Consider the following 24,599-nt stretch of genomic DNA (forward strand, 5'->3'; position numbering starts at 1 on the left):
AGAGCTCTAATGGAGAAAAATATGAAGGCTAGGTCTATATTTAAAAGGCTTGCTCACATACTTATGTAGGCTAGGAATACTAAAAATAAAATGGCATCTAGCTGCTGTCCTGGCAGAACCCAGTGTAGATGCAGTTCTACCACCAAACTGTTTATTTTTGTGCAGAAGCAACGCGGCGTTTGCTGCTCTGAACTGTGCCGGTAGTAGGAGAGCTGGCTCTCTGCAGACATGTTCCAACTCAGACAAGAAAGGCAGAGGCACATGCTGGAATCTATCACAATGAGAGCCAGCTCTTCAGTATGATTGACAGCTGCTGGACTATATCCCAGTCTCCTGTGCTTTCTGGGGAAGGGGGCTAGGGAAAGATCTCAAATTCTGAGCGAAATGTGGGAATAAAGTGTTCCAAGATGTTTTTTCTTTTCTTTATCCACCAAGAGGAACATGTAGATTAGCAGAATTCTTAGTGGGCTCTGAACTTATCTTATTCTACACCCTCAATACTGCTGGTAGCTTCTAAACTTTTTATGCACATTGTGTTTAAGAACTACGACCATAAACTTTTACATAGTCTTCATTACTAAACTTGTCATATCTGTCACAATTCTGTATCCTACATCTCAACTCCCCCTGTTTTATATTGTAATTATTTTGTTTGGTTGGTTTGGGGTTTTTGTTTAGTTTCAGAGGGTTTTTTGTTTGTTTGGTTTTTGTGGGTTTGATTTTTGGGGGGTTTTTTAGTTTTGGTGGTTTTTTTGGGTTTTTTTTTTTTGTGGTGGGGTTTTTTGTTGATTTTTTTTGTTTGTTTTTGTTGTTCTTATGAACTATGCTTAAAGGAGCAACTGCTAAACATGCAAGATGAGGTGGCCAGAAGGATCCAAAACACAATCTTGCTCTCTTCATACAGTCTTAGTCTAGTACACAGTTGTGTGAACACAGACACGCCAACCAATTGCCACGGGATAGCAAATTGTAGTGTGTCAGTGTGGTAACTACCCCTGTTGGGAACTTGCAGCAAATACAGCCTGATTCAACTTAATATGAATTTCTTCTGTTTTGGACATAGCAAACCAGCCTTACCTCCTGTTTTATGAGGTTTGAAAGAGCACTAGAGCAGCCACTGGCTGCAGGTGTGCCCAGGGTAGGTAACTCATAAATCAGCAGTAAACCTGCTTGTGTGTTGAAACCTTGTATGCAGAGCTAGTGGAGATGGTCTTTTGAATGTTGAAGGAAGTGTGTGACAGTAAGTACTTATTTACTGAACACTTAAACCCAAATAAATATTTTAAAGGATGGTTTATAGGAGGCTTAAGTACATCCTTTGTTGTGAGCCACGTAGGTTAAATGCAAACTGAGAAACCAACAGAGTGCTTTTCTCTCCTGTTTCCTGCCACTACAGTTTCCTGTCTCACAAATCTCAGGAAGAATGCTTTTTTACTGGTTATTTTTACATCTTTCTCACATTTTTAAGTGCAGGGTTCCTAATCTATTTCAAATTTAATTTTCTTTTACTTCTTTTTATGTTAAATATTTTTTTATAAAATTGTAGTTACATTGATTTTTCTGTCTATACATAAGGATGTAATTTAAGTCTACTTTAAGTTTTATGTTTGGAAAAAATATCATGAAGCTCTATTCCTAAATTTCGGGCAGCATTTATAAAAATCTGCTTCACTTTTCTTGCAGTGTAATATGATATGATAGACTTATTCTTAGCTATGCCATTCTTGGCCACCTAGCCATTTATGCTCTCTCTCTGTAACTGTATTAAAATCTGAATATGCTTGCAGAATGTTTCATTTAAGTTATATACAGCTCAGATGAGAGTATCTAAAGATTGTGGGATTTTTAGGTACCCCAATTCTTACCCTGTGTGCAGTGTGTGGATCTTAAAGCAAAGGGTGGACATTAAAAATGTATGTATGTTATATTTGCATTCTCTCGGTGTCTCTGTCAGCACACCTCTGGTTCCTAGTAGGACTTTTGCCTTTGATTCTGCCAAAGGCATCCACACTTCATATGATTTATTTTTGATTTATCTTTTTGGAAACACACGTATTCACAGCTGGGACATTGATAAAAATCTCACCAACATTAGGTCTTTCATTTGAATGATCATTTGAATGAGGCTATAAGGCTGTAGAAAATTCAATGCATTTTAATCTTAAAATGTCCAATCACATAGCGGTATGCTGAACAAGTTAGGTAACAATTTTATTAAACTTCCAGATATGCAGTGAAATAGTAGGGCCTCTTTCAGTTTCTCAGCATCTTTGCATGAGCTTCCCTAAAATATGAAGAGGTGGGTCGAACTGGCACTTGAGGAGGAAAGATTAGTCAGAAGGTAACTGCCAACTTACAGCCCTTAATTTTGTATCTTCTTTGCTGCTGGAGTGTAGCCAAAAAACTACTTGGGTCATCAGACATAACAGCTAGCTGCTTAAGTAAATTCTTATGTCTGCATAGAAAAAAAACCTACCCACTCATGAGATTTTTCTGATCATACCACAGATGGGAGCCTGCAGACCTGCCATCAGGAGGTTCAGTGCATAGTGGCTCTGTTGTTCCCTGAATTTTTGGCCCGGCTGGGAAATACCAGGGGATGATAAGAAATATATATGAACAGATCAACAGAAAACACAGATTTACATCTTCCCTTCTTGAAAAGTTCTGTGCCTGACAGAAAGTGGAGTTTCTGTCTTTGATAATGGACTACTTTATTATAATTTTCACTATAGAAATATTTATACATGAAAGATTTTTTTTCCAAATGAAGGGTTCTGGTGGGGTTGGATCCCACTGGTCTTGCTTTGGCCATTGAAAAGATAGCATGCTTTTAGCCCTGTGGACATTTGCGGATTGTCTCTGATCATGAGGTGAGCCTGCCCCATTGATCAGGCAGGTTTGGGACTGTGAAGAAGCTCTCCTCTTTGTGAAGTCCCATAGCTAGACTGATACCTAGGGAAATAGTATTTTTATACTATTTATATATAGTATTTAAATACAAATAGCATTCAGGGCCTGATAGGTCTCCCCCATGCAGGTGGCATTTAAAGCCATCAGATAACATCCTGAAGATGGGACAGGCCTTATAGCCTGTTCCTACATATCTTCTTAACTACCACACCCTCACCTCTCAGAAAAGCCTAACTGAATTTTTCTGCAGAACTCAGGTAAATTGTCACTGGTTTTCAGTATATCACTAGGAGGATAATGGTGCACAGAGTGAGAGTGGATAAGTTGTGGAGGATGGAACCTGGCTGACAAAATCGTTTAGTCCTTCCAAGCATCCCTCTGGCACAAGCAATGTCACATGATGAAGCAGATCACAGGGCTCTGAGGTGTAAAAAGGGAGGGGTTTTTCTCTCTGCTCTCTAAGTCACAATTTTCTCCTCTACTAGCACTGATACTGCAAGCTTTCTTGAGATTTCAAAATCCAAGGAAGTGAATTAAAAGAAGCCCTGGGGGGTGATGGAACAAGAGAAGAGATAGGATGGACTTCTCAGAGATGCAAAGAGACAGATTTGACCTGGGGAATTGCTAGCTGACAGAGTGCAGGGGTTACAAAACTGTGATGAAGTTATTAATTCTGTGTTTTGTCTCTTTATATTTTCTGCTGAATTTGTTTTCTAATAAGTTAAGCAGCTTTGCTGCTGAGTAATTGGGGAAATATATCTGCATATATCTAGAGGCAGCCAAGGTCTGGAGGGGATCTGAGGGTTCCTTTCAGTCAGCAGCTGCTCATTCCCTGTGTGGGAACAGCCTACATGCCTTGAACATCTTTGTCTCCAGTTGGCTTCCCCTCTCAGAGGGGCACCCTGCAGAGAGTTGCCTGTGCTATTGTGGAAATAAAGAGCAACAATTAGCGAGGTGCTCAAAGAACTGTGGTTAAAAGGACTTTGTGTATCTGGGCAGAGAATTTGATAAGAGAAAGATTTCTAAAGGTGGAGGAAAAAATTCACATATTTGTGCAGCCTTTTGCCAGCCTTGTTTTTCTTATGTGGTCTTGAGAATCAATAATGTGTCAGCACCCTGGTGAAAAGCTTTTGCTACAGGTCATAGCATGTGTCTGAAATATCATAGAATTAGATATATCCCTTTTCTTTTAGCTTCTCCAATAATGTATTGGCCTCCTCTGCTTTCTCTTTATATTAAATCAGAGTGGAAAGCACAGAAATACAGCAGGGGCATGCCAATTCCACAAGGGCTTGCAGGCTTTGTTAGAAAGAAACACTGCCAAAAATTAGTATCTGTCTTCACTCTTCTCTTGGATTCAGCCTTTATTTCCATGTACTCATATATTTGTTTTCACTCATTATCAAAGAGACTAAAGGTTGAACTAGAATAGGTTTCCTATGAAAAATAAAATCCCAGAGATTCTATCAAATTTCCAGGGAAGTCTTTAGCCACATAGGTAATTTTCAATGTAATTTGAGGGGTTTACCTGAAGTACTGAAATTTTCAACAGTCTGTCATAAAATGGACATACTTCTTCTAGTCATGTTAAATATTTGAGCTTCCCTGAAGTGCTCTATGCAGGTGCTATATTCTCTTTCATTGTACAAATGCTTTGGGGAATTCTTATTCCATGGTTCCCTTTTCAATCTCCAGAAGTTGCAACATCTTAATTAGAGTGCCCTGAGTCATGAGGGATGCATCAGACCTTTTTTTGTTCTTGACCATTCACCTTTTTTCAGTTGCATTGTGAATTAGCAGCGCTCTCATTAGATCACATTTCATTTTTATTTATGCATGTTTCCATGTCTGTGATGTGTGCCTGTACATTTCTGTGTAAGCAGGGCCAAGGTAGTTCCTCTGCTGCCCTGGTAGCGCTGACGCAGGGCTGAATCTGACATGGTAGAGGGGCACTTACAAAACCAAGCAGATCCCTTGTTTTTCTACAGGTACAGCAAGTTTGAAAGTGCAACCTGATTAACTTTCTGCTCCCATCAAAGACACAAGTTGTGTTATTTTGCAAAGAAAAAGGTTTGTTCATAGCCTTTGGGTTTTGTTTGTGTGAGGGTGTTAGACCCTAACAACTCTAGGCCTGATTTTGAAGTTGTAGCCCAGTGTACTCACTGAAATCCATCAAATAATCTCATTAAATAAATGGATTTCATTGATAGAAGCAGAGTCATCATATGAAAATAACTACCTTTAAAAAGATGCATCTGCATTTAGCCTGGGATTAGAATCTATGTTTTTTTCTGCTCATGCTCATGCTTTTCTATGTAATACATAGAGCAAATCATAGCATTTTTAAACTTTTATAATCATCTTCCTAAACTCAGTTGTGTGCTGGTAATGTTTGGCCTATTTTTGTGTTGCTCTGTTGTATCTTAATTTCCCCTTCCTTTAAAAATCAAATGGAAGCTCTCACTATAAAGTAGCAAGACACAGAAAGTGCTTTATTCCAAAGGTATGCTACATCTTAATAATAAACATACTAACATCCCCTACTTGTCTCATTTTCATATACTAAAACATAGGTATTTTAAGTGCAAGTGAAGGAGGAAAACAATGGATGGTTAGAGATTGTTAAATTATTTACTGGAGAGTAAATTCCCTGAAAAAAGAAGAGAGAAGAGAAGCAGAATTGCAGGTCAGCAGTGTCAAGACATTCTGCGTTGCTTGTCTTTATCATCATGCAGAATCTTTTTATTAAGGCAGTGCAGAAAGAATAGATTTATGGACTGAAGGTACAATGTTTCATATGTCCATATCCATCTAGATTGACAGTTCCTACCAACATGAATTTCCCAGGAGAGACAGTGTTACTGGTGTCAGTGGATGGCATCATTTACTTCAGTGTTCCATTATTAAATTGATAACAAGATAATTCCTCTGCTTCTCAGAGACATGACAGGTTTTACAATTGTTAACTTTCTTATTGCATGGGATTTGATGTTCTAGGTAGTTTTTAATAAGAAGCTTATTTTTATTTCAGTTCTGCAACAAATCAAAATTTACAAGAATGTACACGAAAAGAGAAAGCAGGCTGAGTGTACAAGGCATCAAAATCAGGCTGGTTTCCAGAGGTTTATTTTTATAGCAGCAAATGTTTGTGCTCCTGTTGTTTTTCAGTACTGCACATTTGAGTGTATTTGTGCAGTACAGAATGTTTGCTGTGCTTGTACTCTTGTCTTGTGCAGTGGGTGTTAGAAGTGTTCTGTACGTTGGTAATTCTGACTCTGTTTTTTTGATGAGGATCATTTCATCAGCCAGTGACCATTTTGAAAAGCCAGAGGGTGGCCAGAGGTGGCACTGGATAGCACCAGGCCTCCAAGAACTTTTCTGCTGGCTCAATGTGGCAAGCTGGGACTCATCCTGAACCTGATACTGTGTAAGAGGCAGGGTTAGAGAGCAAGGCTGTTGGTATGAGTCTTCAGAACTGGAACATCTTGAGTGGAACAACCCAGAAGTCCTGTGTTGCTGCTGTTACTCCCTCACAGGCAGCTCTTTGCTGTTGAGCCTGCATCTTTGGGCATGATGCAGAACTGCCCTCAAGTCTGGTGCAGCTGTAAGAAGGTACAGGCAGGGAAGAGCAAGCAGAAATTTTGGTGGCTGGGTTTCCTGAAGTGCAAAGAGATTATGCACAGGCCTGGAAGAGGAGATTCAGAACAGATATAGGCTCTGGCCAGTGTGTGTGATGACCAAAATAAATATGGTTATCACAGGCATGAGGATAGAGGATTGTGATTTCATTCTGTATCTTGAGAATTTTTCTTAAATTTGCAGGAATTGACAGTGTTCACATTTAAATCCAGACAGCTGAGACTTTATTTCAGGCTGTTTGAGTGTATTGAAACTCCCTTACTCCCTGCAGAGCAGTACTGGACAAATGGTAATTGTTAACGTAGAATTTTACTGCTCTCTGGCTTTAAATAGATGTGACCCAAACTAGACCCAATTGTTGTTTTTTTTTTTCCTCCTCCTTTTTGTTTTGCAACCTCTTGCAGTGAATTCTGTGTGCTAGGAAAGAAAGATCACTTGAAAACATATACAGTGGCAAACTTCATCCTTATTATTTCTTTTCATTCTATTGCATTCATGAGACATCCACATGGATGAGAAAAAAAAAAAAAAACATTCACAAGGGAAATAGATTCTAGTTTAAGCTTCCAGGGGATTATTATAAACAGGGAGAAAAATACTTTAAGGATTATGAGAAGTACCTTGTCAGTATTCTTTTAAGTAGAACAACTACTAATGCATTAGTCACAGAATTGTGTGAAATGTAGCTTTTTACTGCTTTAGCTACAGTATATTCATCTTATAATGGTGTCCTAACTGGTACATTACATACCCTCCCTTTTCCACCTCCCTTCCCTCCAACAAAAAGCAAGTTTTACTGACGACCTCTTTGTTCCATGAATGATCAGGAAAACACTGAACACAGAGCAGTGCGTGGTGTTGCAAACGTGCATCTGTCCCTTTATATAGGCATTGGGAGAAATTGTCAGTCACATAGTGTGGGGTGAAAAGCCCTTGTCTGGTGACATGTGTCACAGTGATGGTCAGGGAGGGACAGAGTCCGCAGGGCTACTGTGTGGGGCGGGGCAGCAGCATCTCCCACCACAGGCAAAACAGCAGCTTGGATGGAGGAGAAGGGGGAACAGCATCCACCAGCTATGATTGTGGTCTGCAATAAGGCATATGGGCCGGGGGTCCCACTGTGCTTCAATCATGCACAGTTTGCAGGCAGCCCACACTCGAGCTATGACAAAGCTGCAATTTAGTCAACCCTCATTTACCACTTACCACACTTTAGCAGCAGCTTCATTGTAAGATCTGTCAGAGTCTACTTTTGTAAGCTGGGAAGTGTGTGCAGCCTCACACTTGTGGCTCAAACCACTGTAATTAAGCTCACGTCAGGTTGCCACTGAAAATTTGAGGAATCAAAAGGAAGGATGTGCTCTCTGCAGATGCTTCTGGGCTGGGCCATGTGCTGGATTTCCATGAGATAGCAGCTGTTTGGGGCTATTAAATTTGTGGGGTTGGTAATTTGGTACATGGCATTGTAGGCACTGAAAAGATGAGTAAGAAGAGACATAGAAGCTGTAATGTGATACAGTTCTCATTTATTACCTTCCAATATAACTCTGCCTGTTATCACTTGGAATTCTTACTTAGTTCTTGCTATTCTCTTTTAGGTAGTGATAATAGTCTATATTTTCTTTATAAATTTCCATGTGTGATTTTAGGAGTAGATCCGGACCTCAGGCATCACCGATAGTTCCCCTAAATGTTTGCACACGACAGTGATTATTTCTTTTTTTTGGGCATTGAATCCAAATGAAGAGACTGTTAAGGTGTTTTGGGGAAGAGCAGTCACTTGAGATAGGACAGTTTTGTTAGCACAGAGTGCTGGGTGGTATTCTTTCACCTAGGAAATAAGTTCATTTTCAAGTTACAAGAGAACACTGGGGGGGGAAACCATAAAATAATCCCTACTATTTTTAAATTTTCATTAATCCCTCTGAGAGCATGGCTTTCCTGTGAACAGTCATGGCAAAAATATAATTTTTGTTTTCAGTTATTTTTGTTACTATAAACCGCTGCTTCTGTCAAAAAGTAGAGGCTTAATTTTAAATATGAATCCTAAAACTTATCAATATTAAATAAACATGTTGTCTTAATTAACAGCTCTTTGAAACATCACAGCTCATGTTCCTCCTCTTTTGTACTCTCCCAGCAGAATTTTCAAATTTCATTAGTAACACTTGATGTAACCTAACTGAACTACTTATGAATCTAGTCAGCTGCCCTTGTTGTCTTACAACTTTCCCCAATGAAAAATTTGGTTTGTTTTAAAGCTCAGTTGTGCAGATTTCTGATGTACTTTGGATTGTGACTGCAACTGTGAAAATCCTTATCATGTTGTCAGTGTCTGAGCTGCTGGGTTGTTTTTTTTTTTTTTAGTTGGTTTATAAAAAGCATGAATCTGACAAGATACTGTTTCTAGATAAATTCCAATTGCTTTAAATTTTTCTCATATATAATTTCTTAGACAGATTTGTCACACTTTTTGCTTTTAAAAAATTAAAGTCCTTTAAAAGAGATTTCTGTTTATTTCCAGAGCCCTCAATTTATCTTGAATATTCAAATAGGACACAGAGCAGATTTTGTTTCATTAACATTTGACCTGTACAGCTATATAAGATTTTTCCCTATTTAAAAAATTATGGTATAGGAGAGAGACTCTTTTTCCCTGTCAGAGGGGAATAAAAGCGTGGGCAGTAATGATTGTGTGTGCTTAATGAAGAGTTTGGTCTTATATTTATGCCAGAGGTGAGCACAAATGGGCACCTGCAGGCAAGGCAGGCACTTCATCAAACACTTCCCTTCTCACCAGACTGCCATCCTGCAAACAGCAGCCAGGAGGGTGGGTGGGCAGTCTGCAGGTGGGTGACTTCATTGTAGAGACTCATCAGAGAAAAACAATGGAAATAATGATGATGATACGTGGTATTTCCTTTTAAATTAGTATGTTTGGAATGTGTTTCATTTTAAATTAGTAGAATGTAACCTCACCATGTCCAATTTTCTCTATACTTGCCTTACTTTTCAAAGAATGTTTCCCTCCCTTCTGAAGATACCAAATATCTCCACCTTCTCATGCAGATAATTTGGGAGTTTACAGTTTCTAGCAATTGTGTGTGTTGGACAATTTTTCTACACCATACTTTTCAGTATTTGTTTGAAATGAATGAGTCATTAACCCTCAGCATTATGGGAAAGTTCAAGAGAAGTGTTAAAATGAGGGGGTGACAGATTCAGCCAACCCTGGCTATTAATGAGACAGTAAAGCTTGTTTGGAAAACAAAAAGATTAAAATCAAATGTCACATTACCTGTCAATCAAACTTTCATGTGAAAGTTTCATGTAAGAGGGCCAAATGTGAAAGTTAAACAAGAGCATGGCCAGACACATCTCTATTCTCCTCTCCTCCTGTTTCCTTTGAACACAGACTGAGCTTGTAGACTTCTATTAAGTTCTCTGCTATCTTTTCTGATTTAACCTTTTAGCTGCTGCAATATGGTTTTCTGTTGCATTTTTTCTTCCAAACATCATCCTTCTAAGAAGTTGTTCATGCAGGAGTTTCTGGGCTGATTTCTCTGCTGATCTTACCTCAAATCTATCAACTTCATAATTTCAGCTTTTGAGTCCAGAACACATTGCATTATTTTAGTCTTAAATGGAAATTAGCACTCTCACTTGAACTGGGCATTGACCAGAGGAGTAGTTAACATTAATTTAACAGTAAATAGCACTGTATGCAGCTGGTAAGGTGTGTGTTTAGGTGCCTCCCCACACCGTGAAGAATCCTGTTAGATCTTATTTTACCTAAAAACGTGAACCTCAAGAAATATTTTAGAGGGAGCCAGCAGCTAGAGGCAGAATCTGGACTTGAAAGGTGCTCAGTGTAATGAAAAAGAAAGGCAGTTACACAGAATAGCTCTGGGGAACTGGGGCCAGTCAGTGTATAGCAAATAAAATGTCATCGTGGGATAACAAAAGCTGGAGATTTCCTGGGCCCTTCTCCCAGTCCTTCAGAGTTTACCCACATGCTGAAAGTCTCCTCTCAGTTGCCTCTAGGATACAAAATAGTTCTGGCTCTCTTTCTCTGTCCTAAAGTTGCATGGTAAGAGACTCTAGGGTCTGGATTTGATGTCCTGGATTCCTAAGTCAGCTGGAATATTGTGTCCATACACTGCCACATTGGAGTATAAACTTGTGCACTGATGGTCTTATCTACCTCTAAACAGTCAAAATGCTTCTGTCATTTGTATTAAGAGTAAATAGCAACTTCATTCCTCAGGCCTCAAGAACGAGTGTGTCTGACAGTGTCCTGGTTGGCTCTGTGTGTAGGACAGACTTTGCTCTCACTGTGTCACATGACAGAGAGAATGCACATGGATAGACCTTCTTCCAAACCCAGGGATATAATAGATGAGTTTGGTCACTGTTTCTTGTCCCCAGTGAGGTCTGCAGCTGCATTTCACTCTCTAGCTCCTGGCAGACAGCTGGTAGTTCCCATAAGCAGGCTGTGCAGTCTGTGTCTAGAGTCACAGTAATGTACAGTGTCACAATAATGTATATATCCTCTTTCCAGGTTCTGATTGCCAGCATCATGTGCAGCTATAGCAGGGAGGACTGGACTGAGCTCTCAAAAATGGCTGAGGTAATGGTTTCCTAAATGTGTTTCCACATATTTTTTTTTTAATTCTCCTTGGAAACAAGAGCTGCAGTAAGGGATTTCTTGAAAGAAATAGATTCAAAGTGAAAAATGAGAATTTAAAACGTGTCCATTATAATTTGCTTATTCCGTGTTTTCATTAAAATGATGGAAATGTAAATTTAAAGGAAATCTGTTCCATAAAAATAATCCCTCGGATTTTTAAGCAGTACCTGGAAAGCCTTTAGTCTTTGAACCTATATACTTTTTATTTGCATTTTAAGCAAACTGTATATTATGACAGATGCCCTGATAAAATTTAATTCTACCTTTGAGAGCCCAACTTGATCTTACCTTGCCTAGAGGTGCACTAGTTTGACAGCACCAGAAGAAATTTTGAATATAAAACTCCTGAATATTTAAAGTATAAAGGGCTCATTTAATGCTATTCTAGTTTTAATACAGACTTTCAAAAATGATAGCTGAGAAAGCCAGCATATATAATAGCAGTCAGCAGGCTTTCTATAATATAAATCCAATCTTACAGAAATGCAAACAGACAATGCACCTGAAATTTCTATTCAATTGGAGGGAAAAACTATTTAATAGCATGTACCTGTGTCCATAGGGAGTAGTATAAGAAATACTTATCAGGACTGCACTAATTTCATTCAGAAGGGTGTATATATCTGAATGGATAGCAAAGTTTTTACGTTTAAATTAAAGCCTGTTTTCCACATAAAGTATGTAGAGGAAATTAAAAGAATAGCATTAACAAATTTAAGGAAAGAAAAAAATTACTGTGTCATTATTTCTAGCACTACCTCAGATTTAAATGTTTAAATTATAAATATGGTTTTATATATGTATGGGTAGAGTTTTGGGTATTTTGAATTTGTGTTTTCATATGGCAGAATGTTTCAACATCATTGTTGCTTTATTCAGTGTCCTAATCCCTCCTGTGGTTATGTAGGGTGACACTTCTCAATTTTCTTTGAGCATTTTAAACCTGTGAGGAAAAAAGTCACTTTAGGGACTTAGGGAAGTGAAATTAAACATTTTCAGTAGTTAGCTTGGCAATCTTCAACACTATTTCAATTTATACGTGTATTTACCTAATTGACCATGAAATCATATTTTGGAATCTCTGCGTGACGGAAGCAGTGCCACGCTTAAACTGATCAGGAAGAATGGCTTTACTGTGCCTTTGCTCCTGTTTCTTAAATCCGGTGGTACTGCTGCCCAACTTTAAGGCACTTATTTCCAATCTGTGCTTGTATTTATGTTACCCCTTTGAGAAAAGAAGTGGTTCTCTAAACGCAGTCAACAGTGTGTAGCCTGTGTGATGGAACACTCTTCTGGGTAGTTGTTGGTGTCTGCCCTGTGGAGAGCAGCACTAGTTTGGGGCGCCCTGGAATGCGCAGCTGAAGAGCAGGGATGTTTAATCGCACACGCAGGATCCTGCCTAGAGGTAATGGATGTGGCTTTCACAAGAGCAGAAGCCCCAGAAGGTAGCACAGTGTCTCAGCAGGAGGACGACCTATTCATCCTAAAGGTCAGCTTGTCAGGGAGGCCGACAGCCCCGGCATGGCCGGGCCCGCGGAGCCGGCCGGAGCGGGGAGGGCTCCTGCGAGTGATGGATGGCTTCTCCCGGCTCACGCACTTTGGGAGCTGCTGAACCATGGCCACACAGCAGGCAAAGTTACTCCAGTTCAATAAGCAAAACAAAATGCAGATGCAGAACAAAACCCTAGTTAGAGCCACTGGAAGGCAACAGGAGAGATGTTCGTGTCAGGCTGGAGCAGTTCAGAAAGGAAGAGGAGCGTGTCTGTGTGCTGCCCTCGGACAGCTTGGCTCCTTCCCCTTTTAATTGGAAATAATAGAGGGCGATGAACAGGAATTAGCATGACTAATATGTTTGTTCAGACTTTTTTTATTAACCTCTTGTTCTTTAGAAACAAATTTACTTAATGACAAAAGCTATGGCACAGTACAGGTGCCTGCAGAAAATCTGGAGACGGAATCCATTAAAGTAAAAAGGAAACATTTATTACTGAGTTACAGTTCTTCAGAACACAGCAGCACCTGTGTAACATTGCCTGCCAAAGCTCTTAGTGCTGCTCTTAGGCCCTGTAATTGCATTTAATTTTTTAACATTTTCCAGAACCAACTCTTTGTTCTTCTCATATCATTTTACTTTGTTTTTCACTCTAATTCCATAAGAATGTCTGGAAACCACATCAGTTTCTGAAGTTTTTTCCTCTCTGATCAACGGGCTTCTTTTCTAGGGTATCATAGCTTTTTGTCTTAGAAAAGAAAAATAAGTCAAATGTCTGAAGAAATCTATTTAACATGAACAGTAAATCCTACAGGAAAGAGTATATTACTTGAAATAAATTTTTCATTTTTTGTCCTTTCACCTGTTTTATAGGTTGCTGGTGCTGATGCGCTGGAGTTAAATTTATCATGTCCTCATGGTATGGGGGAGCGAGGCATGGGACTGGCCTGTGGGCAGGTAGGACTGTAACCACAATCTATTTAATGTCTCTCCAGCAATCCTGCACTGCCACATTGATAGTTACACCTCAGGGGGCAAGACACAAGCTGCAGATTAGCAGCTTGAGATTTTTAGGTTGAATGTGTTTAAATATTTATTGATGAGAGGAAAAAAAAGAAAAAAGAAGCTGAGAATGTACAAAATGCTTAGTTTTGCTGAGAACAAAAATGCATTATGTATTTGACAAGGAATATGATGAAAACAAATAATTTCAAAAAAGCACTTAGGCAGAATTTGTTGATTTCCATTTCAGTGCCTTTTAAATCATAAGCTAGTAATTACTGCATATATCAGTAATGATTTTGAAGAACATGAGATATACACGCCTTTCATTTCACAGTTTTTAACATATGAGCCTAACTGTATTTCAGAATCACAGAAGAGTCCATACATTCTGGTAGTACTGTGTACAGTTAGCACCTTCTCTTTAAGGGCCTGTGTTCTGTTACTATAGATTTACTGGTTTATATGGTTGAGATTGGAATTATCCATGTCTGATGTCTCTGCCATGCAGAAATCTGTTGCAGAGTTTATCAGTACATCCCATGACTTCAGTTAGGAGAATGTGTGTTGTTTTGGCCATGAAAAGAAAATATACACATACAAACCCTTATTTTCATATACTAATATCCTTTTGAAGTTTGTAGATTTTTGCTTGTTTTGGTCATGCCTTGAAATTTGTTTTGGCTCTGAAAAATGCCCAAGTATAGTGAATTGAAGGTCTTCGAAAAATCTTGGTTCACAGTCTACCAGGAGAGATTTTCTACAGTTTGACCATCAAAGTTTCCGAATTATGAAGCCTGTTTGATTTCCCATCTTAATACATTTTGGGGACAGGGAGAAGAAGAGGAGGAAGGGGATGCAGAGTGGGAATGATGGTTATATACCCTAAAGCTGACGTATTATTGTTCACCTGACCCTTTGTAGAGGGCTAATAAGCATCTTAATTCATCCTCCCTTGCTCAGTTAAACACAAAACTTAGAAGACCTGAGGTGTAGTTGAGTAACTGAACCATTCCCTTTCTGAAACTAGGGAAGCACTAGGAACTGTAATCAGTGCAACGCTTCAAGTGGACACACTTCAAGCATAGCTTTATCATAGCAATACTATCAGGCACAGTGCCCTGGGCATTTTATTGTTTTCTGTGAACAAAATTACATCAATCTGGTCCATGCTGTAGATTATTATTTTTAATGAAAGTAGTTTGGATGCTTTTTATGGCCAGTGGTCATTTACTGAAGTTGTGATTAAAAATGGCAGAGAATCATAAATGCCCTCCACAATAACACTAGCAAAACAGTAGTAGTTATTATTAATTTTTTCCCTGAACTGCATTCAAAAACAAATTGCTATTTTAGCCATGTTTCTAAGCTTTTGAAGAAATTCCCTCCCTTCAGTCTGCAGAGCATAACTCAGTAGTTTGATGTGTCCCTGCCTGGGAAGGCAGGACACTGTGGAAGGTGCAGTCTGGTCAGGGAGAGCCCTGGAGGTTTCAAACTGAAACGGGCTCCTTTCAAGCATGGGGTGTTTTATTTTTTTTAATGTATGTGTTATTTCCAGCTTTCAGTGGTTGGAGTAATGTATGCATGTGAAGTTGCTTAGATGTGTAGTCAGTAGGGAGCTGTCTGGCTACATGAGTTTTTACATATCTTTCAGCTATTGTAAAATCAGAGAAGCAAATGCAAAACTTCAGCACTCAGGGCTATCGTGTGGATTTGTGACTCTCTATGGAGGAGATCAGATCCATAAAGATTTCTTTACATATACATGTATGCTTTTATAATAATATTTCTGTCTTTCCCATACAGTATGGATATTCCTTGGAATGTTTCATATATACTACTCTTGCTTAAACATTTTCCTGTGTTTTCTTGTCTTATCAAAATGAGAGCTCAGAAAAGAATCAACTTACTTAGATGAATGAATGAATAAAACAAGCCATGTTTAGAGAGTCAGATCCTGATATTCTTCCTCAGAGTTGGCTAAAATTAAATTGTAGTGATTTTAAATGGAGGTTATTGAAGCAAAGGGTGGGCATAAACTGGATTAAGTAGTGATATGTGCAACATATCATATGTGCCCCTTCAGGGGGCTTCCATGCACAGTAGCCCCTGGAGACCCCATCAGAAGATACAAAAGTGCTAGATAGTATTTTGGTATTTTAGTTGTTTTCCCCCCGCCCTCCAGAGCTGGAGTCAAATAGGTCATGCACAGGTGGTGTGGGGAAGACAGGGCTCAGATATGCTCTGAAAAAAACCCACCACTTGATATCTGGAAGTCAGGGCATGAGGCTTTGAGAGGCAGAGCAGCTTTCCTGGTTGTACAGTGAAGCAGGTTTTCTTAAATCTTTTTGATAACATAATCCATGTCTTCATAGGAATTTTTTTCAAGGATTAGGTCTCTTTCATGGCTAAGCACATTAAATCCTCAAGAAACTACAGAAATTGCTGAGATGAAGAATAATGGCAGAAAAATATGTATTTTTACTATTTATAATGTCTAACATGTTCTGCCTTTTTGTTGTTGTTTAAAAAAAAAGGGAAAGGAAAGGTTAATTACACTGTCTAGTTTTTCTTCTCATTCCAATTCCTATGGTGTGCCCACAGGGTAAGTGTAGAAATCTGGGAACATCAGATTTATTTTTCTCTATCCTATTTTGTTGTCTAGTATCAAACGCTTTCACTGTTTTATATCAACCACAAATTAAAAAGGATCCTGGTATATCCAAATTATATATATAAAAATGGGTACTAAGTATGGCTGTTTGTTTTATACTGAATTACAGTTCTCAGCTTTTATTTGATTTTAATTCCAAGTCATTAGTGCAGACACTCTGGCGCCCAAACAGCATAGCTAGCCAGAGGGTAATATTAAGAGGTATCTGTATTGCTGCCAATAAGTTACTTAAAGCTGGTTCTGTATAAAATGTCAATTATATTTACTAATGCTGATTAATGATAATAAAGTTAAGGTTTGTGTTCTTTTGTAAAAATCTGCAATGGTATAAAAGTGGATATTGTTAAAAATTGTGATAGAATTTGTCATTACATTTACCAGCAATAATGCACAGATTTTCCTTGAATCATATAACCTATGTGTACAAAACATTTAATAGTAAATATAAAGACAACATGAACAGTAGATTATTATAAAATGAGTGTCACTTTCCCACTATAGTTCAATCCTGTAGTGATTTTAGTATAAAATTATGAAAATAATAAATCAAGCATGTGAGATGGTAGCCCTGATATTTCAACATCTAACTTGTGATGTTGTATTTGTGGTGCACTTTTTATCCTTCACTGGAAACCATGCAAAGATGTTTTACTTTTTTTTTTTCTTACTTATCCTTCTAAAAAGTGGCATTGAATATTCAGAATTATTAATGTCATGTGAAACCAAAAAATTTAAGTGTTTGTCTTTTTGATTTTGGTATAAAGGTCAGTAAGTCTCTCCAGCTGCTCTGCCAAGAATGTATAGTTAAATTGAGTCAGTAATCTGGATTTACTTTGCATTCCTGCTAGGATGAAACCCCACATCTGAGAGCTGTAATGTGCATCTCCCAAGAAGCATTAGAACAAAAATTATTAAGACAAGTGGGTAGTATCAAGTGATACCCAAAGTCTTCAAAATTATCTGTTAGTCTTCTTGGCCTAGTGGGCAGCGAAAAACCACAGAGGAAAGGAAATAGCAGCTTACAACTACCTGAAAGGAAGAGACAAGAAGGGACAAGATGCTGCAAGAGCAGCTACAAAAAGAAGATTATTCTCTGTCATGTCAGATGATAGAGCAAGGGGCAAATTGCAGGCTGAATGTTTCAAATTGTGCATTAGGAAAAGAATTCCCTAACAAGGTGATGCAGATCAGGAATATGTTGTCTGGTGGAGCTGTGTACTCTCTATATCTGTAGTTTTTAGTGCTCAGGCAGGCAAAGGTGTGGCAAACATCACTGGTGGTGGTGTCAGTGCCAGTCCGAGTGGGACCTTCCAGTACCTGCTCTCCTGGAGTCCATTCAGACAACCATTTCTGTGGATTCACCCTGTTCAATTCCTCACCAAAGGCACTGTATTCTTTGTACCAGGAATAGGAAATGAGTACCGTATAAAAGGACTTGGGTGTACACTTGGAGTGAGATAATCAGTATGAACAAGGTCTCAAGCCAAAAGCAGCTAATCTCGTATTCAAAGATCTTAGCCTTAGTGCTATAAGCAAATATTGCAAAAGTTAATAGCATCCTGGCATATAACTATTTCTCATTAATTAGTCATACCTTCTAACCCCCACAATAGAAAAAAATCTTTGCCTATTTCAGCATTTAAGCCCTAGGTTTGGGGAATTATTTGATTTTTTTTAGTTTATATTGAAGAAGGAATGTATATGTCTCTTATGAGCACTGAAATCCAGATTCTGGTGGTTTAACTATTCAGATAATATGTAAAATGGACTTGCTTTGTGGTTCTTTTCTTACCTTTATTTTCATTTTGCTTCAGTGGTACTTGCTACAGTGTCTGCTGCTGGCTGTGCTTATGTTTATTGCCTGCAATTAGGAGGCAAGTTTCATAAAAGCCTACATTGCCTCATTCAGAGGACGACAAATCTGTCAAAAACAAAAAGAAAAAAAACCCCAAAGCCCTGGTTACTCTGCGAAGATGAGAGCTGACTGCATGGCACAATTAGATTTGCTCTGCTGTACCTTGGAAATGGGAAAGATGAGGCTGCTTTTTAATTGAAGTGCACAGCATAGCATGCTAATTCGCTGTTGCTCTGCCAGCAAGGAGCTTGAAGTATTTTAAATAAATGATGCCCCAAACAGAATTTGATTATATCTGTGTTCATGTGACATTCTACTATCAGCCTACAATAATATGCTGGTTAAGTATAATTCATTGAGTCCTGCAGGCAGTATTAGTTCTTGCTCTTCTCTTCTGTATCAGTTATTGCTACAAATTAATGCAAAGTACAGCAGAGTGGTGCTGCACTGGGCTGTAGCAGCAGTGTGGACATTGTCACCCAAAATCCAGTATAAACCAGCCCAAGTCAGGTTCATGGTGTTTGCCGTGGAGTTTCAGGACTCATACATCTTGTTGTTCTCTTGCATTGGCCTCTGCCATCCATTTGGCTGGTTCTTCAAAATATAATCTGAGCTGATCTCAGTGTCTTTGCATCTGCCATTGCCCTTTCTTGCTTTGGGGCATGTCTTGACCAAATGACCTCTTTCAGTCATGTTTCTCAGTGTCCACAGTGTTTCAAAGGCACTGTAAATTCCATAAAACTGGATGACTGGGGAGAGGAGGGAAATTGTCTGCTGCCCAAGCAAATGGATATTAAGAGAAGCCTTGGTAGTTCAACTGAGGGAAAAGCTCAACAGAAGCAAGAAATTCAGTTCCTGAGAAACAAGGATTTCTTGGTTGAGGCAGTGGTGCTGTTACTCTGTGTGCAGGGATGTGCTGTACTGGGCATTGTTTTGCTGGGAAGGAATCTAGGATGTGCAGGGAGAAGGGATGCAGCTGATTGCCCGCTTCAACTCCTACAAATGTAGACATAAGAACACTTTTTGGCTGGTCAGGAGATGTGTTTTGTGGACTTACGTTCGTGGTCCCACACTGATCATGGTCTAAGATCATCCCTTATGATAATTTGGTTTTGTTGTTTAACCTCTTTGCATTGGTTTTAATCTTCTCTGTTGTCAGATGTCTCTTTCTTTTCTTTCTCTATTTCTTCATTCTTCAGAACTCTCCTCATAAACTAAACCCTTTTGCTGAGTTGCTTTAGAAGTAAAAATTGATTAAGGAGCTATTTCACTGGAAATCTGAGCAGGAAAAGCTTGCTAGCTTTATGGTCACTCCTGGGTACGTGACATTCACCTTCCTTCAGTACATGAGAATTCATTTTTTTTCTGTACCATTGCAGGATTCAGGTGTAATTAAATGTTGTGATTTAAATTGATTTCTTTCATGCATCCTTTATGTCCTCATGTATTCTATCTTTTAAAAAGAGACAATACTTAATAATGAGGTACGACAGTTAATTGGTGTTTTGTCTAAAGAATTCTGCTTTTTATACACTCAAGGAGAAATGAATTGAAATGCAAAGTTTAATAAATTCATCATCAGAACTCTATTCTGTAATTTCGTATTGTGGTTTGACAACATTTAATCCACTGTTATTGCTTTGAAGGATTTCTAATTGAATTACTCAAAAGACAAAATGGAAAATAAAAAGGGATTATAAATTCGGCAATAATGTTAACAGCCATACCAACTTGCTGAAAGTTTTTAATGACATGCTATGGCTGTTAATAAGGTTTGAAGTACTGATTATGTGTGGTGACTTATATTTATGTAAGGAAGGCATTCTCTACAGAATGCCTTAGCAAGTGTAAAACTGATTCTGTTTCCTTGAAAATCATGAAGACATAAAAGCTATTTGGATTTACACTTAATTTTCAATCTTGCTATGATGGAATAATTTCTGCTGAAATTGACATTATGGGTGACAGATGTCGCAGGGAAGGTTGGTTTGGTCACTTTATCAGTGACCTGGCACTGTTAGTCTGTTTTAATGACACTTCAGCCTAACAGCGATGAAGTATATAGTGAGCGCTTCCCATAAAGGAACAACCCTTTTTTTTAACTTTTAAACCAAATATCAACCTTTACTTGTTCTTGGAATTGTATTTTAATGCCCTGAGATGTTTTCAGAAGAGGGAAATGTAGAAAACTTGAGCAAATGCCCAGGCCCTTTGACGTGCCTTTGGATATGTGATTGCACCATGAGACATTGCAGTTTTCTGTAACTATGATATCTGTTAGACAGGATTTATTGGAATCAAAGTGATCACCAGCAAATAAATATTCAGGTAAAATAAAATATTTTAAGATTGTTTATCTTGGTGCACATTAGTAATTTTTTCTTTCTGTGGTTTCAGTTTTATGCAAGTGTTGGATAAAGTTAATTAGCAATATATTAACTAGTCTCTTCACTGCCGACACAAGAGTTTTCAGGATTAGACTCATATTTCTTGAAATTTTGCCTTGGCTCCTAGGAAAGTTAGTTTGCTGGGAAGCTTGCTCTTTACAGTAGCCAAATCTGAATACATGCCCACTTGATGAACATTTTAAAACTGAGTGGCAAATTCTTCTCAGAGCATAGGTTTTAAATTCCCTGGTTTCATGTTTCAATAATTCCTCAATTATTTAGTATTTTCTACCTTATTATTATAGGAAAGGACAGAGCTTGCCTACCTGACCACAAGAGAAAGCTATTTGTAGCTGCAGCCTTCACATATTCGAGTTCTGAGCTTCCCTTTAGAATATTTCACATATGACGTAAACCTAATCAAACCCTTTTGCCTTCTAGCCAGTGACCTCTGCATGAACTAAAGAGCTGAAATATTATTTAATCATGCTGCATTCCACTTTTTACAGTGCTATGAGAAACATTATTTTGGCTGGCTAGAAGCAACCAATAGAAAATATTTTGTTCTGTCAGGGGTAAAAAAGGCATTTTTATTAGTCAACAGTTTGCGTAGACCAGCACTGTTAAATAAATCTTTCTGATCAGTGTGTCCAAGAAGTTTACTAATGGTAAATGTGCAGTTCTGTATTTTTCACTTGGAATATTTAAACCAGTTGATATTGGAACAAATAATTTGGTAATTTGGACTGCCAACTGTGCATCAACCTTTCAGGCCAACTATTAGTGATCTTTATTCTGGAAACCAAAGAAAATTATCTGAATTAAATGCCTTTAATATTGCATTAAAATCAATAGCTATAAATGCTCATTGCTAAAGTTTTATCAGACCTATCATAATGAAACAAAAGGACTGCTTTCCCTATCATGTAAGGTAACCATAAGCAAATACAAAATGTCTTATAGTTAATTTTTAAATTAGAGTGTTTTCTAACAGAGGTGTTTCTTCTGGTTGCTTAGAATAACATTTTCAAATTAAAAATAAGTGAAACAAAACACAAACATTCAGAATAAGGAAAAACACTATGGCTCAACCACCTTCACAGAGAGAGGAATCAATTTTCAAAACAAATTCAGTTATTTTCCTCTTTGTGCTGGGGAGAAAACAAAAAGCTTTTCTGTAATTCGGAAAAGGAGTAATTACAAAGCTGACTAAAGGCAGCAACCAACCTTTCAAGTCTCAGTTGTGCTTGATCTTGACATCCCTCTAATTGCTGTTCTTACTTCCTACACAAATATATGTTTTCTGCTTTCCTGTACTGGTCAATCAAAAACCTCCAGCTCATTTTTGACCTTGTCTGCACATGAGTTTTCAGTCATGAGGTGCAGCATTATCCAGAAGGGGTGTAGGAGTGCCATGCTGCTAATAAAGTGTCCAAAGAGGATCTCCCACACAGCACTTTGATAAATGTATTCTTGAGTTTGGATGCTGACCTATGTTAAAATTGGCAGCTTTTAGATTAGGTAAGTGAAAACCCATTGGAGTGGATTCTTTTTGTTTGACTTATTTTTGTCTGTTTTTTGACATACCTAAGGCATCATTGATTTGTGCAGCTCCAGTAAGTACTACAATAAAGAAACCCTATAACAAGGTACTTTTCTAATTTTTTTTATGAAGTGAGGCAATCAAGGGTTATTTGTCTTGTGCTTTTAACATCTTTCAAAGGTTCTAATTAAAGAGCTGACATAGGGAGAAATAGTTGTGATACCAAAGCAGAGTAAGGAAAAAAAGGGAGAAAGAGATCTGCTAAAGTTGAAAAATTTATTGAAATTCTGATTCTATAGAAACCCTTTGTGTGTCTTTTAAGATTTATTTTGTTATATGCTTTTGATTTTAAACTTTCTTTTTTATGTGCACCAATTTGTTCTTTCAGTTTTACAAAGTAGTCTGAGGAGAGCCTGTGAGTCCTTTGAGGAGTAGAAGCCCCAGTCTCCTGTTGGTTTTCTCAATGCCCGCTGTTATCTCTCTCAGTATCAACAGGGTCTCAGAGTCATGACTTCTCAGTTCAGCCATGCCCAAAACCTGGACCTAATCCAGAGTGACTTGATTTAGCCCAGTGACACGTTGGTATCACTGGAAGAAAAGGAGAATCTCAATTAGGCTCCCCCAAGTGGAACTCGCAGTGACAGATCTGAAGGAGTAGCTGATCAAATTTTGACACCTTGCTTGCAGCTTTACTTTAAATTAATAAAGTCCAAGCATCTAGGAATGGAGCTAGGTGACAGGAGTTTTTTAGTTCTTATAACTTACCACAGGAAAAAGAAAGTTCAGTCAGGTCTCTCAATTCTCACTTAGATTTTTACTTTAGCAAAAACATTATGAATTGGGACTCATTACTCTCTGTAAGGTTGGGATTTTTTTAAATAAAATTTAATTAATATGATAAATTAAATTTAAAGATAAAAATATGTCTTTACTTTCAACTGGTAATGTTTTGGCCTAATTGATAAATCTATAACCAAAAGAACAAATGTAGTCTGCAAAAATGAGTGGGAATTTTCCAAGCTAAACTTCTACACCCTAATATGCAGTATTTTGTAAGCAAAAAAGTGCTTGTTTCACTAGTAGGACATGCTTGGTTATATAAGTCATATGATATCTTCTCAGTTTAAAAATATAACAGTTTTTGTTCAAATTATAAAGGGAATATTTTGCTGTGTAAAAACAACATAAATGTCTTCATTTACTTAGTAGACTTGTTTCTAAAGACTTTTTTAAAGAAAGGAGCATTTTAGAGTGTGTAAGAAAGTAGAAAGTAAGTATGTCCTTGAATTAAATCAGTGAACAATAGTCACAGAGCACATTGTTGCTATGGTAGTTTAGTGAAATGGTAACTATGTGGAATTTGCTTAATTTTTCTCATCTGAATCTCTGCTCTTTTAGAAATGCTTCCAAAAACTCCACCTCTACAACCTCCCTTCACATTGAAAAGACCTCTTGTTTCAAAGTGCAAATTAATTAATAAAAGCTGAAGGCTTAAGTGGGATGAAACATTTTTATTCTCCTAGAACAAAATATGAAATTATTCATCTTTGGATGAATTGCTATCCTGAATTAAAAGGGATTTTCTTGTACCATTTTATAGAAGATATTTAATGAGATTTTGAATTTTTTGAATTTTGGGGGGTTGGTTCTTTTGGATTTTTTTTTGCTAAACTAGTACATCTTGGATCTTATGACAAAAAGCAATACAGTATTGACTGGAAAAGAATCCTGAATTCTATCATTATCTGTAAAATTTATTGTGTGGCATTGGTTTCAGATCACATCACATCATGGATTCTTGCTGGAGGGATAGAAGCTCTCAACCAGCAGCTACATTTTTGTGAGGCTGACCAAGCCTCTGATGAAATTTAGGCCAGTTTTTTAATTTTTTCCTAATATATATAGATAGCTTCACATACAACCGTGAAAACTGTTATTTCTGCCTTAGGTTAAACTGCTTCATTTCTTTCTTTTTGACAGCTGCGGTCAATAGATGTTGACCAAAAGCTGTCAAATTTCCTGAGAAATGAGGAAGAATTTTTTACTCTAGATGAGAAGCTGAGAGTTATTCATCTTTTATCCTGGGAAATTCTTCCCTTATTTTGACAGGCTTTAAACAAATTGTTAGCTTTAATTAAGTTTGAAATGGGACAAATGCACAACCTAAATTGCTCCTTTCTAGGGTGTAAGAAGGCAGTAAAACTAACCATGAGATTCTGCAGTGGTGACTCTTGCTACCATGATTGACTGTAATTCTGTGTTTTGGTACAGGGGAAATTTTGTGTAGGTTTAGAGAGAGACAGTTTTATGAAGACAATCTTGGGCCTCTCATACAGGAAAGACAAGAGATAGTGGTGTAAAGGATAAATATTAAAATGCACACATTAATATATACATATATATA

General features: G+C 37.8%; 1 protein-coding gene across 6 annotated transcripts in view; it reads left to right on the forward strand.

Moving 5' to 3' along the window:
• DPYD (dihydropyrimidine dehydrogenase) overlaps positions 1 to 24,599 on the forward strand; it is a 339,434-nt gene that overhangs the window by 222,614 nt on the left and 92,221 nt on the right. For all 6 annotated transcript variants that reach the window (XR_010441181.1, XM_064719595.1, XM_064719591.1 and 3 more), the window contains 2 exons: positions 11,114 to 11,182; positions 13,608 to 13,691. Coding sequence is in view for 5 of the 6 variants with exons in the window: in XM_064719595.1 (XP_064575665.1) it covers positions 11,114 to 11,182; positions 13,608 to 13,691 (153 nt within the window). In the remaining variant the exon portion in view is untranslated. The remainder of the gene's footprint in view (positions 1 to 11,113; positions 11,183 to 13,607; positions 13,692 to 24,599) is intronic.

The sequence above is a fragment of the Zonotrichia leucophrys genome, chromosome 8, assembly GCF_028769735.1.
Source record: "Zonotrichia leucophrys gambelii isolate GWCS_2022_RI chromosome 8, RI_Zleu_2.0, whole genome shotgun sequence".
Taxonomy (NCBI): Eukaryota; Metazoa; Chordata; class Aves; order Passeriformes; family Passerellidae; genus Zonotrichia; species Zonotrichia leucophrys.